Source organism: Sturnira hondurensis, unplaced genomic scaffold, assembly GCF_014824575.4.
Source record: "Sturnira hondurensis isolate 20B ecotype Veracruz unplaced genomic scaffold, ASM1482457v3 Scaffold0018728, whole genome shotgun sequence".
NCBI classification, from domain to species: Eukaryota; Metazoa; Chordata; class Mammalia; order Chiroptera; family Phyllostomidae; genus Sturnira; species Sturnira hondurensis.
In genome coordinates, this window is record NW_028091359.1 from 1980946 (window position 1) to 1995170 (window position 14225).

Genomic DNA, 14225 nt, shown 5'->3' on the forward strand with positions numbered 1-14225 from the left:
CCATCTTTAACCTCCTCCCCGGCCCCAAGCCTGAGAGGGACCCCTGCACTGGGGCCTGGCTCTCCTTCCCCATCTCGCTTGCCCCAAAACATACCAGGGATGCACTGACCTGAGAAGAGCAGGATTACCTAGGGGGCAGCTCCCCCCTCACACTCCTCCCCTCATGGTGGGGAGCCCAATGCAATGGACTTTGAAGTGGATCTCAAAGTCACTGATCAACAGCCCCTTAACCCCTGGGGTGCAGACCCCCTCCCCTGTCATAGTCCCAGGCCGATGGCTGAAATCTGAAGCTCTGTAGACAATGGAGCCCTAAGCCCAACAAGGGTGCTCCTGCCTTTGTAAGATCAAAGCTGCAGCTTGGGCCGAGTGATCCCGGGCCAGGAGGTGGGGGGGGGGGGGGGGGTCNGCGGGGGGGGGGGGGGGGGGGGGGGGGGGGGGGGAGTCAGCCGGGACTCTAATGAAGGAGGAAGCCCCTGTACGCAGGCGGTTCTTAGGGAGGCAACCCCTTTTCAGAGGTCCCTAGCCTAGGTTCAAAGGCTGGTGAGGGCTGAGAGGTTGGCAACGGATGGGGAAGCGACTATACCAGAACACCGGGGCTTCCTGTTGATGGAGAGGGCCCAGGACCACCGCCTGGTGCCCCATCCCTCTTCCTCACCCAAGTCTGAGAGTCCCAAAGTCCCACAGAAGCCCCCACCTCCATGTGGGACACGTGGGATGTAAGGTACCTAGAGCCAAGAAGGAGTCGAGGCATTGAGGCAGGGGGGCCACAGCACAGCACCCCTCCTGAGACAAGAGGTAGCTTCTCCTCTAAGGTCCCTCACTGTTCGCCCCCCGCCCCGCCCCCGCCTCGCCTGCGCCAAGCCCCAGCCCGCCCCACTGTCCCAAATGCTAGGGCCCCCTTCAAGGGAACCTTTTCCTCACTAAACTCGGCTGAAGATCCTGGCTCATGAAAAAACTAGAGGTCCATTCAGACACCATCTCTTTTCTTCCCATCTCTTCTTAGCGGTGAAGGGGGGCTCAACAGGACCCCGCCCCTCCCCTCTGACCCCACAAGTTTCTCCCTCACTGGACCCCTTTGCAGTCCGTTTCTCAGCTCTGGCCCTTCAACCCTCACTGCTCTGCCCGACACACAAACACTCACAATAATTTAGGGGCGTCTGCTCTCTAAGTTGGAAGAAGGGTCTTTGGTCTGCTTCGAAATTAAGTTTGCAGCAGTCTGCGAGGAAACAGAAAAGAGAAACGAGACGGAGAATCTGCGGCCACCACCTGAATATGAAAAGCAAACCCTCTTTCTGGGGACACCGCATTCAACACCGTTGCGGGTCCTTCCAGCCCTCCGAGGCCGCCTCCGCCGCCCACCCTCAACCCGAGGCCGTCCCAAAGCCCGCGGGCCAGCGCTCCCGAGGCCAGCGGACCGCTCAGTGGTCTGCACCAAAGTGACCCAACGTCAGGAATCCAGGCGCCCACGCTAGTGGTGTGGCTCAAGTACCTTGCGCTGTCGCTACCCTGTTCCCACACCAGAGACCATGTGGAATGGGGCGGGGCGAGGGGAGAAGACGCGGAGTCGGTGAGGGGGGCTCTGGCGCAGAGCGGGGAGGAGGGGGAAGCGGTGTATTTCTGGACGAGGGAAGGGGAGGCTCCGCCAGGGGGAGGAGCCGCCACCCGCGTCCCGCGGTCGGGGCTACCCCCACCCCCAACCCCGTCGCGGCTCCGCTATAAAACCCTGGCCGGCATGATCGCAGCACCCCCGGCGGCCTCCTTGGTTTGCGACCCCTGGCTTGGTCTTTGCTCCTGCGCGGGATGCGGCTGCTGCTGGCGCTCCTGGCCCTCGTCGGGTACCGGTCCTTGGCCCGCGCAGGTGAACGCCTGGGCTTCGGGACCCTGCCCCTCGGGTGACCCGCTCTGTGCCCCGGCCCCGGTCCCCGCGCCCCGTGCCCAGGATGCGCCCTCCAGCACCAGTGCGCGCCGGCTGCGCGCCTGTCGGGGGTTGCGTGTGCGCCCGGGGCGCAGAGGCTGCAGGCCGACTGGGCTTGAGCGATCTCGGGTGCGCACACGAACGGCCAGGTGCGGTGCGGGGAAAGCGTGCGCTCCCGTGTGCGCGGCGGCCCTGAGGGGACGAGCCTGCGGGTCCATGAGGATGCTTCTCTGACTCGCCCCGACGCATGCCTCCGTTTCTCGTCCTTTCTGGCGTCTCACACGGCTCTGGTCCTACCCATTTTGCCCCTGGGTTGCTGTCCGCCTGGCCGGAGCTGGGTGCAGGAGGTTGCTCTCCTCCGCCCAGAGCAAGGGCAGCACGTTGAGTGCGGTAGACCCCTGGCATCCCCGCTTCCCACCCTGGGTTCCTTATCACTGGGGGCTGCCACCTCCCTTCACCTTCCCGCCAAACCCCCAGCGCTGTACTGGGAGCCTGGCTGCAGGCTTCTGGAGAACCGAGGTCCCGGGCTGAGCCAGTCTTTCCGGCCAGGGTGATTTTCCTTTAAAGATTAGTGGTGAGGCCAAGCTCTTATTTATTTTCCTAGGTGGGGGGTAGCAGGAGAGACGTGTTAATGTTTGATAAAGAACTGGAAGTGCTTCCAGAGGCCGGGCACAGGGATCCAGGGAGCACCTTTCCCGCGACCTCGCCGGGGCTCATCTCCGTCGCAGGAAACTCCCATCTGCCATCTACCAGATGGGGTTCAGCGACCCCTCCCACGGTCCTTCGGGTCCGTCTGACCAAACCCGTCTCCAGAGCTAGAGGCTCCCCGATTGGAGTCGTGGAGTGAGTGGTGAGGGGAACCTCAGCAGCAGAGGAGAGAGTGGCGCCTGCAGGACAGACTGGGGTGGGGGGAGGGCTGGGGGAGGGGCGTCTGGCAGCAACTCGCAGGAGGGGAGGAGAGCGAAAAGGCAGTGAAGGGGTTCAGAGCAGGTCTCCCCAAGTGTGCCACGCTGGCTTGTGAATTATTCTGAGTTGAAGGCAATCAAGACTTTTACCTCTCCCTTAAAGAATGTAAACTGGGGACCTTGCTGATAATAGGAGTTATTACCATGATTAACTTTTTATGACCTGTCTCCCCTCTGAAGCCCCAAGGCACCTTAACCTCATCCTTAGGTCAGAATGCCGCATACATGTCCTTCTTCCTTTCTGTCTCTGACCTCTCCTGCTTGTGGGATTCCTGCCCATACTTCTTAAATGTGGTCATTTTCTCTTGTTAATCTGTCTCATGTCTATTTCATTCTTAGACAGCCAAAAGATCTTAGAAGGGTAAAGAGATATGTCTCTCTCCCCCACAGTAGGATGTGAACATTTGTATTTTTAGAGTCGGACGTTTGAAACCTGCTTCAGCCGCTGAGCTGAGTAGAAAGAGAAAAGCCTTGCAATTCATCCGGCCGGTTTGTTGCTGTGTGGCCTTGGGCAGGTCGCTCTCGTTTTCTCCTTTACAAAACAGGGAGGGTAGTGAGCTTTAGCTGTTGTTTTAAGGACTCATGTCAGATAGTGATGTAAGTGCTTCAGTGCAATGTCTCTGTGACACGTGGCAGGCACTTCATGCGTGATGGCCGTGGTGGCTCTACCACTGGCCTGGGGCCAGCCAACCAGGGAAACTGAGGCTGGAGAATGACCAGGCTGTGGTCATTCCCCTCTGAGAGGGGAAGACACAGAATGACTGAGGCTGCCCACTGAGGTCCCTGGAGCGTCAGATGCCGTGGAGCGAGGAGGGGAGAGAATACAGGGCTCCTTCTGGCCAGGACTTCCCGAGACTTTGCCCAGGACATACTTGGCTTTTGCTGAGCTGATTTTCAGGATTTCTTCCTGCCCCCAGAATGGGAGGGTGGGGTGAGCAAGGTCCATCAGAAAGAAAATTTTCAGTCATCTCTAAAGAACGGGGGCGGGGGGGGGGGGAGGAGAGAAAGCCAGGGTGGGGAACAGTGGCTGGGGGGTTGGCAGTGGCTGTCAGGTCTCTCGCTCAGTTTCTGGCTGGGGCAGGCGGACCCGCTGGAACCTGGGGCCTGGGGCCTGGGGCCGTTCTCCTTTCTAGGCCCTCATGGAGGGGACCCCAAGACAGAGGGCTGGTAGTCACCTGCAAGGGCAGCCCTCACGAACAATTACAGGAACCTGAGCTGGTGTGTGACCTGCCACCTCTTGCCTGAGAGCCGGCCCCCTGTCCTCAGCCCACAGACAGACCTGACCCCTGGCCTTGGCCTCATCAACATTGTGTTTTCCTGCCTCCTGCCCCCTGAAGAGGGTAGTTACAAGAGCATTCGCCCAAGCAGGTCAAAAGTCTCTATGATTATGGCAGTGGATCAGAGGTTACCATTACAAACGCAGAAGCCATAGCTGGCAGGAAAGAGTAAATTCCTGAGAAAAGCTTAGCCTGAACCAAATAATCCCTGGGGACATGGGGGTGGGGAGGCTCAGAGGGTTCCGCCCCTCACAGCTGGCTCCCTCAGACTCTGGTTTAAGTAAGGCTTCCTCTAGAGTGGCCTCCCCTTGGGTCTCCAATCCAGGCTGACCTTGGGGGCCCCTTCTTCCTTCTGGACCTCTGAGAGGGGAAGAAACAGAAGGGCTGTAACAGGCAGGCTTTCACGGGCACAGGGGGCCTCTCGGAGACCCCCAGCTCCTTCTGCCTGAGGGAGAAGGTTGGAGGGAGCTCAGAAAAGGCAGCAACTGCGCGACGGAAGAGCTAGGATGGGGAACTGCTTCCACCCGTGGAAGACAGGCCCCTCTCCCTTGCAGAGTTGACAGACCCATAGGGCGGTTCCCAGGTGCAGAGCCCTTGGGCAGCAGAGCCCTGTCTCGGGGAGAACTGTTACGAGGAAAACACTCAGGGACTGTCCGTGTCTGAAAGAGGCTGTGCCAGCAGGATGGGTGAAGCATTTGATCCAGAGCTGGGGAACTCAGACACCCAGAGTGGCTCTGAGGGTGCCCAGCCTCCCGTGGGTGCTCGCTCCTGGCCTCAAATCCTCCCACCCCCGACTGAAGTCCCACCTTCTCATGGCTCCCTCCCCACCCTGTCCCCATGCCAGGAACCCCACTGGAGGCGTTGGATGCGGGCAGCCCAGACGTGAAGGTGGAGGGAAGGCATGTGAGCTCAGAGGTCTGAGCTCAGGCTGAGGGGGAAGCTGTGCTTTTCTTAGGAATTTCCTCATCCCTGAATTCTTTCCAACGTGGCTTTGGCCATCTGTGCACTGACAGGAGAGCGGAGGGAGCAGGGCAACAGGAAGGAAGGGCTTGTCAGGGACTCGAAGTTCCAGGCTGCCTGGAACACTCCTACCATCTCATTTAACGCCCCCCACCACGGCCCTCAAATGAGGTGGGTGGTGTTAGTACCATTTCACAGATGGTAGAACTGAGGCTTAGATAGACTCAGTGACTTGGCCAGAATTCCAGCTCTGGACCAAATGCATTGTCCACCCTGCTTCTCCGACCTTTAAAAAAGAAAATCAGTAGACTTTGATTAGGGCAGGTTTAGGTTTACAGAAAAGCTGAGTGAAAGCAGTCGCTCCCACGTCCCTCTCTGCCCTGCCCCGTCTCCCCCATTGATACGGTCTTGCATCAGTGTGGTAGGTTTGGGGTGTGACCTTTACTTCAGAGATGCTGGTTCTACCCTGAGGCAGAGCCAGGATTAGAAGCTGGGTCTGTCTGGTCCCAAACACGAGGACTGTGGGGTGGTGAGACCAGGGAGAGGGCTTGGCTGCCTTCCTTGATGTGGGGCTGGGAAAGTTTAGCCAAGAACGGGTCTTAATAACGTGAAAGGGAGGGGCCAACCCGCTCTCCATCAACCCCACCCCCCCATCAGCTCCAGGAAGGCAGCCAGGCCGAACCTGGCTCTGTGGTCCCCAGAGGGGAGGCCAGGCCCAAACCCTCCTCCTCCCCTCTCACCACTGCCTCCCTTCCAGGTGTGGGTTAGAGGAGGGGGCGGGAGGATGATGAGCAACAAATGGGGAGCGTGGAGGCCAGAGCCTGGGGTGGTCTCAGAGGAGCCCCCTCAAAGGCTGGTGGCTGCTTTTCCCTGTGTGAGAATTCGTGCGCTGTCCAGGATGACCATGGGATGAGTCACAGGCCAGGGACCCCTAGCCTGTCTGCTCTCGTGGCCTCCGTCCCCACCCCTACATGTTCTCCTTAAGCATCCTCTCCCAGACCCCAGAAACACCCCCCCCACCCCAACCCCAGGGGGCCTCTGACTTCAGGGAGATTCATAGCCTCTGACCAACTGTGTGCACACACCCATCCAGTATTCGTGTGAGCTCAGAGGCTGGAGCTCAGGCTGAGTGCACGCTTCTCGTGAGCTGGTGGAGGCATCTGTGGGCACAGATGCACTGACACATGTCCACACCAGCCTCACATCCTTCCTCTCTCTGCTCCAGAGTCACACTGGTGCTACGAGACTCAAGCCAGGGACTCCAACGACTGCCAGCGTGAGTACAGCGCATCTGGAGACAGGCCTTTCTGCGTGGGGCGGAGGGCGTGGAGACACAAGGAGGGTGGGAAGGATGAGGGATAAGGGTGTCCCCCAATCACATCAGCTCTTCACACACACACACACACACACACACACATTCCTGGTGCTCAGGGGATAGAGAATGTGGAGTGACCCGAGCCTTCCCTGGCACCACCATCACTGTCACGGAGAGGGTGAGTCCCCTGTGAAATGTCATCAGCAGCATCAAATGGAGAGATACATTTTGCTCTTTCTCATTACAAAATGGAGACTTGGACCCTGGCTGGGGTGGCTTAGTTTGTTGGAGTGTCATCCCATGGACTGAAAGGTCATGGGTTCTATTTCTGGTTGAGACACATGCCTAGGTTGTGGGTCCAATTCCTGGCTGGGGCACATATAAGAAGGGAACCAATTGATGTTTCTCTCTCTCTCTTTTCTCTCTTTTTCTCCCTTCTTCTTTCTCTAAAATCAGTGGAAAAAACATACTTGGGTGAGGATTTTTTTTAAAAAAGGAGACTTGGTCCTGTTTGCAAGGGAACCCCGGGAGGGATCCTTATCACTTTCTATTTAAAACTTGGTGAATTTCTCAATTTCCCCGAAGTTTGCTCTCTTCCTGCCTTCGCTGTGCGGTGACTGGAAGGTGCTGCCTGCTCCCAAGCCCCGCCCAGTGGTTCGGAGAACCAGGCTCCCCCAGGGGTTACGTCCCCGCTGCGGCCTCACGATGTTCAGTGTCCAGTCAGTGTGCCCTTTCCTAAGCAGCCCTTCCAGGGGACTCCACTCTGTCCCAGCTCTCCAACTCACCTTTGAACTTCATGACACAGGTTACAAAGCCAATTATCACCACATTTCTCCCCTTGCAGCCCAGCATCAGCCCAGCATCATGGGGTTGTCCCCTCTCTCAGAGTTCAGAGCCAGCAACCTGCCACCCTGTTCCCTTCCTGCCATCACCGCCAGACCTGCTGTTTTTGCTTGCAGATGTGTGTGTGTGTGTGCGTGCGTGTGTGTGTCTGAGCAGGAAGACTCCTGCAACTCGGCCTGCCAGCCATCCCACGACCTTGCTGCCTGTGAGCGGGGCGCAGGTCTGACCTCTGTGGAGCAGAGGAGGCTGCACCCCAGCGCCAGGCCCCCTGACTGGGCCCACCTCTCTCCCCACTCAGGGCCAAACCAGTGGGGTGGAAACTGCCAGAAGACCCGCCAGTCGCCCATCAACATTGTCACCACCAAGGCACAGGTGAACAAAGCCCTGGGACCCTTCTCCTTCTCCGGCTATGACAAGAAGCAGAAGTGGGCTGTCCAAAACAGCGGGCACTCAGGTGGGTCCCAGGCGGGCGGGATGGAGGACCTGGGCAGGCATGGGGTCCAGGTCCAGGGAAGGGGCCCAGAATTCCCTGAGCACTGGGAGGGCACACAGGCCCAGGGGCACCTTTGCTGAGGGGAAACTGGAAACTGGAAACTGAAACTGAAACTGCCCCCCAGTGAGGGGCAGGTAGGGGAAGAGGGAGGACTCGGAAAGCAGAGAACACGCCAGCAGGATTTTCAGTACTTTCATCAGATTGGTCTGGATGTCCTAGGATGGAGGAGCAACAATGTGCACAGGCGTGGGGCATGAAACCGGTTGGGGTGTTCAGGGAGCCGCATGCAGCTCTATGTGGGTGAAGGATGGAGAGGGAAGTTGGGAGGAGCCACGCCAGCCCAGGGGCAGATCACTGAGGGCTGAGGGGTTGGACATTCCCCTGAGGATGCCAGGGCACCACGGAGAGGGGTTGGAGCAAGGGAGAGACCTACCGAGTTTCATGTTTGGGGCAGTGGGGGATGTTCACAGGGAGGCAGGCAGGGAGGCCAGTAAGGGGCCGGGGCAAAGTCTGGGCTGGTACCACCCACCCGGTGTCCTCCCTCCAGGTCCAGGCCCACAGCCCATGAAGAGTGGGGGGTAGAAGAGGTCTTGCCTGGGTGGAGCTGGGAAGAGTGGCTGGAAGAGGCTAGGGGAGGTGGGTTCGAGGACTCTGCCCCTTCCTGTGTCCTTCAGTGGTGGTGTTGCTGGGGAATGAGGCTACAATCACTGGAGGAGGCCTGGACACCCGGTACAGGGCCAAGCAGCTGCACCTGCACTGGTCCAGGGTGCTGGATGCAGGCTCGGAGCACAGCCTGGATGGGGAGCGCTTTGCCATGGAGGTGAGTGGTGGCCTCTCCTGGGCTAGTACCTTGGCCAGGCCCTGAATGTACCTGCCTCAGGCAAAAAGGGTGGTCCAGCTGGTCTCCCAGTTCTCTCTCTGTCCCTCTCACCTCTTACCAGATGCACATAGTACATAAGAAAGAGAACACGAAAGAGACCGAGGACCCCAAAGACGAGATTGCAGTGCTGGCCTTCCTAGTGGAGGTAGGACCCCCCACATCCCCGGGGTCTGAGGGACTATTTCTTAGGATCCAGAGACCTGGGGTTCCAGGAAGACAAGAGGGGCCTGGGGAGGCCCTGCCTTCTGTTTCTCAGTGGCTTATGTACCCCCAGGTCGGGAGCTCAGAGTTTCTCAGGGTCTCAGGCACAGCAGCTGCCTGCCCTCCCCACCCCTGACCAGGGGAATGAATGGGTGGGTGGTCACCACCAGCTCCCCACAAGCCCCTCCCAAGCGCCCTTCCCTCCTGTTCCAGGCTGGATCCAAGAATGACGGCTTCCAGCCCCTGGTGGAGGTGCTGTCTGCTATTCCCAGACCCAGTGAGTCAGGATGACCAGGATGGGGGGGGGGGCGGATGGGAAGGGTGGAGGCTCCTTCCTACAAAGGCGGCTGGGTTCTCAGAGTGAGGTGTGTCAGGGGTCAGTGTCTCAGAGACCACCCCACTGACAGTGTCCTTGATCACCTGCTGCCAGTGATGAATGCCACAATGAAAGAGAGCATCAGCCTGTTAGACCTGCTCCCTGAGGAGGAGAAACGGAGGCACTACTTCCGCTACCTGGGCTCGCTCACCACACCAAGCTGTGATGAGAAGGTTGTCTGGACCGTGTTTGAGAACCCCATTCAGCTCCACAAGGACCAGGTACACAGGGCCCAGCCTAGGCAGCAGCCTCCCATCACCCAGCTCCCCAGAAAACATCCCTCTGGACCCCCAGAGACCCCTGGGTTGGGGGCACTCCAGGGAGCTGAGGGTCTATTGGTTAAGTCCACAGACACTCCCTGCAGGAGACAGACAGGAAGGGTCCCAGCTGTCCCATCTCTAGGGTAAGGGCTGGAGGGGAGGCCATGGCAGGGGTGTTGGGAAAGGGTTTCCAGGCTGCACCCTGAAAAGTAGGTGGGAGTCGACCAGTGGAGGGCAGGGGGTGCATATCCTGAGGAGAGGTGCCGTGTAGAGGGCCCGGGCTGGCCAGGGGCAGCAAGAGAGGGTCGGTGCAGCCACTGAAGGAGAATGGGTCATTCAGTCCTCGCATGGTCCCAGAGTCCCCATAACACATGAGACTCGAGATGCAACAGTGAGCCAAAAGGGCCTCTGTCCCGGCCCTCGTGGTATTTTGTTCCAGGACAGTGGTCCTCAGAGAGTGATTCCCTGGACCAGTGTCATCGAATCATCTGGGAATTTGCTGGACAAATTTTTGGGCCTCACCCCAGACCTACTGAATCAGAAACTCTGGGGGGTGGAGAATGGCAGGCTGAGACCCAACAAGCTCCCCGGGAGGCATGAATACACACATTCCAGTCTGAGGTCCGCTGCTCTTTAGCAACAGTTGACAATGGTAATTGTGATCACAGGCTCCCCAAGCCGTCCACTTGGCTAAGGGGAGCTAATGGGCATTGAGAGCCCACCAATGCCCAGCACTTTACATCTTTCATTTTATCTGCACCGACGCCTGAGAGGCAGGGATTCTGAGCCCCCACACTAATGAGGACTTAGAGAGGCTAGGTGACTGCCCCGGGTAACACGGCGGGGAGTCCGGCTCCGCAGGTCCCCATCCTAGCCAGCCCTGTCCCTCTGCAGATCCTGGCGTTCTCTGACAAGCTGTACTACGACAGTGAGCAGAAGCTGAGCATGACAGACAACGTCAGGCCCCTACAGCACCGGGGCCAGCGCCTGGTGTTTAAGTCCCGGGCCCCGGGCGGGCTGCTGCCTTTGCCACTGCTCGCTCTGCTGGCGCCCATGCTCAGCGGCCTGGTGGCTGGCTTCCTCTGCTGATGGCTCATGGCTGGACACTGGACCTATGACCTCAGCGCTGAGACGGTTGGGCCTTCCTTCCTCAGGCTTCCCAGATTGGACTTTGATGATGAAGAAAAGATGGATATATTTTTGGAGGAACCTTTCTCACGTCTGTTTTTAGTTCCCACGACTACCCCCGCCTGTTTTCCCCAACTTATCCTAGTTCAGGGTAGGGGCCCTGGGGCTGGAGGTTCTTTGGAATAGGAACCGCAAGTTACCGCCCCCACCTTTGTGAGCTCCCTGTCCACTGTCCACACCCCACTGGGAGAGATGCAGAAGGCACCTTGGAGCTCCAGAGCAGCCTGACAGGAGAGAGGCCGGGCGGAGGCCAACAGAGCGGCTGCGGCGGAGCGGACTGAGACACCAGCCGGCGCTTCCTCCTCTGTGCTGGGGCTGGAGGGTGCCGGCGCGTGTGGGTACAGCCTAGTGAGGTGGTGACAAGTTCATCTATTTGCTGAGATATATCTTGAGCGTCTATGTTCTAGACACGGGCTGTGACAAAAATGCCTGCCCTCCTGAATTCACAGTCTAGTAGGGAGACATTATAAATAAAATAGACACACTGTACTATGTTTCAGGCGTCAGTAGGTGCTCTGGAGAGAGTCCAGTCAGAAAGGGAAGGTGGGCAGGGGAGGCCTCCGGGAGACTTGAAGGAGCCCCTGGGAGGAGGCGTCTGGAGCCAGCCAGTGTTCGGGCTGCAGCAGCAGGAGGATGAGGAGAAAAGTGGGGAGGAGGAGGGAGTGGGTGGGGGTGAGGGTGGCCCTCAAAATAAGATCTTGTGAGGATGCTGGTCTTGAGCATGAGAGACCGGGAGCCCCTCTGAAGGGCCTTTGCTTTGCAGCGCAGAGGTTGCTGACAGAAGGGAGAGGCGAATCCCAGGCTCCCTGACCCTTGCACTTGGGAGCTGTCAGTACCGCCCTTGCCCCTGGACTGCGTCTCTGATGGCTTTTGCCTCTGCTGCCCAAGAGGGAGTGAGATGAGGAGGGGCTGTGGGGGGAGTAGAGGGTTGGGAAACCAAGGGAGAAGAAAACAGGGTCTCCATGGGTGGGCTCCAAGCCAGGCCAGGTCCCGGGTGCCAGGGACTGAGGGGTGCAGGTTCTGAGGCGTCCTCATTCGGAGCAGGACTGTATTTTGGAAGAGCATGAGCCTTGAGACGCAGGAGAAGGGGACAAGAGTGGGCCTTGCTGGGAGAAGAGCTGCCTCCCCGCCCCCACTGAGGCTCGGGGCCAGGGCGCTGTGGGGATGCCCTCTCTAACAGGCTCCGGGGTCTGGAGTGGGCAGCACACTGGGACTCCATTACCCAGGGTGAGAAGCCCTGGCTTGCTGTGGTCTTGCGGGGGAGCTGGTTGGAGGAGGTGACCCCTACGCCTTCTCCCACCCCATTCCTCAGAGTCCCTGACCACCCCCCAGCTAAGCCTGGGAAGAGGGAGAAAGGGCTGCTCCCCCTCCATATGAGCTTCCCCCTCCCTTTTCCCCTTCGTGACCAAGAATAAGCACCCCCTCCTTTCACTGGTGACCACACAGCAGTGGGTGGCGGGCGAGGGAGATTGGTATTGCTGTCACCATGGCAACAGCAGGCAGCCTGTGTCAGCAGGGGGTATGTGGACACTGAACCTGTTCTCTTTGGTTCCCACAAGGGATCTAAGATCTAAGTGCCCTGCCACCAGCTCAAGGCTCTCTGAAGTCCCAACAACCCCTCTCCTCCACCACTCCCCCACCTCCCATCCAGTGCCTGCCCTCAGCAGAACCAGGAAGCCCCAGCTCTTTGCAGGAGTCTAGGGGAGCCTTGGCCTCTCCGACCCCAGGCAGAAGGCACACTGCCCTTCTCCACCCCTAACCCCACAATGACAATAATGAACCTGGCCGGTGGGGGCCAGAATGGGCACAGCTTGTCCAGGGCCCAGGGCTCAGGGCTCCTCCCAGCATTCCACCTGCCCCCCTGTGCCTGGTGTGGGATGGGTGGCAGCCTTCCTATGCTGGGGCAGGTGCTGTCGGCACACCACCACTCAGAGCAAGGTCATTCCTGGCCGGTCACCACAGGGGTGTGCAGCCAACCCCCTGGAACTGGCCCCTGCACCCAGGAGGCTGGGGCTGTTGGATAATCCCTCTCACTACGCATGTTCTTGAGCGCCTCCTCTTCCCAGTAAACTCACTCCCTCCGTGGGGCTCCACCGCCCCCCGCAGCCCACCTCTGGCTCCTGACACAACTCTCTGAGGCGGTAGTGGGCTACCAGTGGACCCCTTATTCAGAAAGAGGGCCCACCCACCCAAGTCACTTCTCTGCCCCTCCTTGGCTCCCGTGCCCAGCTCTCTCCTCTGGCAGTTATCTGCAGGGCAAGGTGGGGTCTGCAACGCCCTGTCCCACCCTGTCTCCACTGGCTGCTCTGTGTCCCCAGTGGGCCGTCTCTCTGGCCCCCTGTTTAGATTTGGCATCTGGGTGGGAACCGGGGCCTAAAAATACTCCCCGCGTGTTTAGATGATTCTTGGAAAATAAACTTCCCCATCTTGGCTCTTGGTTTGCACACTTGCTGGCCCTGCTTCCTGTGGCCCTGATCTGACCATGGGGTCGGGGAGGAGAGGGGTAAGGGGAGAATATGAGGGTGCAGAGGGGCCCAGGGTCATGGGTGGCGGTGGTGGCGTGTACACGCACACACGCGCACCTGTGAAAGTGGCTGTGTCACAGAACCGCAGAGGGTGCTTGTTCTGAGACCACACTGTGACTGGCACCCTTGTGTAGCATGACCCAAGGCTCTGTGGGCAGGGGCAGGGAAGCAGGTGGCCTTGCATCTGGCTGGGCCTCGCTGTCCCCGGTCTCCGGCTCGTGACCCACGGAGGAAGTCCAGGCCTATCTCCACGGGTGGGGCGCTGCTCCCGCACCTTGCATTGCACACTTCTGGCCGGCTCTGTTTGTTTATCTGAGACGGCACAAAGGCATTATCTCCTCTAGAGACCGAGGACTTGTCCCAGGGCCCAGGCGCCCGCCCAGGGAGGGGCTTCCTTTGCAGGGGAGCTACAGGACAGAGAAGTTACAAGCCAGTTCCTTCCTCAGAGCCCTAGCCCCAGTTGAGACTGGACACGTAGGAGAAGGCTCTTCATATTCCAAGTGTTGGCTACTGAAAGGCCTGGCAGGACAGGAAGAGGGACAGGGGACAGGGAAGGGAGCTGTGTACATTTTGGAACAAGATTTAGTCTTTTAACAAACACTATTGTTTCCTCTGTGTCAGGGACTGAGGATTCAGGGGGAAAAAAAAACCAATCTGTACCCTTCCTCCAAGACTCCTGACCAAACGGCAGACACAGGGCACTGGCATCAGGTCCATGAAATACATGCTGTCAAAGAGGCACGGACACACACGAGCGTGGGCCAGGGCCATGCAGATCTGGGTCTGAGTGCTCTTCCACTGCCGACTAGCTAGTGAGGTGCCTTTGGTACTGTAATTCACCTGAGCCTCAGTTTCCTCATCTGTAAAGTGGGGATGATGGCAGCAGCTACTTCATAGAATTGCTGCAAAGATGAAACAAGATGCCTGGCCAAGGGCGTGTCTTCAAGAATTTGTAGTTATCATTGTGATTCTTTTTATTAGAGAGAGCGCGGAAGGATGGGGAGGACCTACAGACGGGAGAAACTGG

At 58.8% G+C, this 14225-nt stretch overlaps 1 protein-coding gene across 2 annotated transcripts; it reads left to right on the forward strand.

Moving 5' to 3' along the window:
- The first annotated feature begins 1714 nt into the window (after window positions 1-1714).
- Window positions 1715-11167, forward strand: CA4 (carbonic anhydrase 4). Of its 2 annotated transcripts, none has more exons than XM_037070175.1 (8): window positions 1715-1858; window positions 6340-6393; window positions 7574-7729; window positions 8443-8588; window positions 8710-8793; window positions 9063-9126; window positions 9280-9446; window positions 10380-11167. In XM_037070175.1, exons 1-8 carry the CDS (start codon window positions 1801-1803, stop codon window positions 10572-10574), a joined length of 924 nt encoding a protein of 307 aa, XP_036926070.1. In that variant the 5' UTR covers window positions 1715-1800; the 3' UTR covers window positions 10575-11167. The 2 variants fall into 2 exon arrangements, with proteins under 2 accessions (XP_036926070.1, XP_036926071.1); XM_037070176.1 differs by having other exon boundaries at window positions 6343-6393.
- The last annotated feature ends 3058 nt before the right edge of the window (window positions 11168-14225 follow it).

Bases quoted from the DNA above. Each gene is read 5' to 3' on its own strand.
- CA4 (XM_037070175.1), top strand. From the start codon at position 1,801: ATGCGGCTGCTGCTGGCGCTCCTGGCCCTCGTCGGGTACCGGTCCTTG. The intron at 8,589-8,709 runs GTGAGTGGTGGC...ACCTCTTACCAG, and splicing joins GGGAGCGCTTTGCCATGGAG to ATGCACATAGTACATAAGAA. The intron at 8,794-9,062 runs GTAGGACCCCCC...CTCCTGTTCCAG, and splicing joins TGCTGGCCTTCCTAGTGGAG to GCTGGATCCAAGAATGACGG.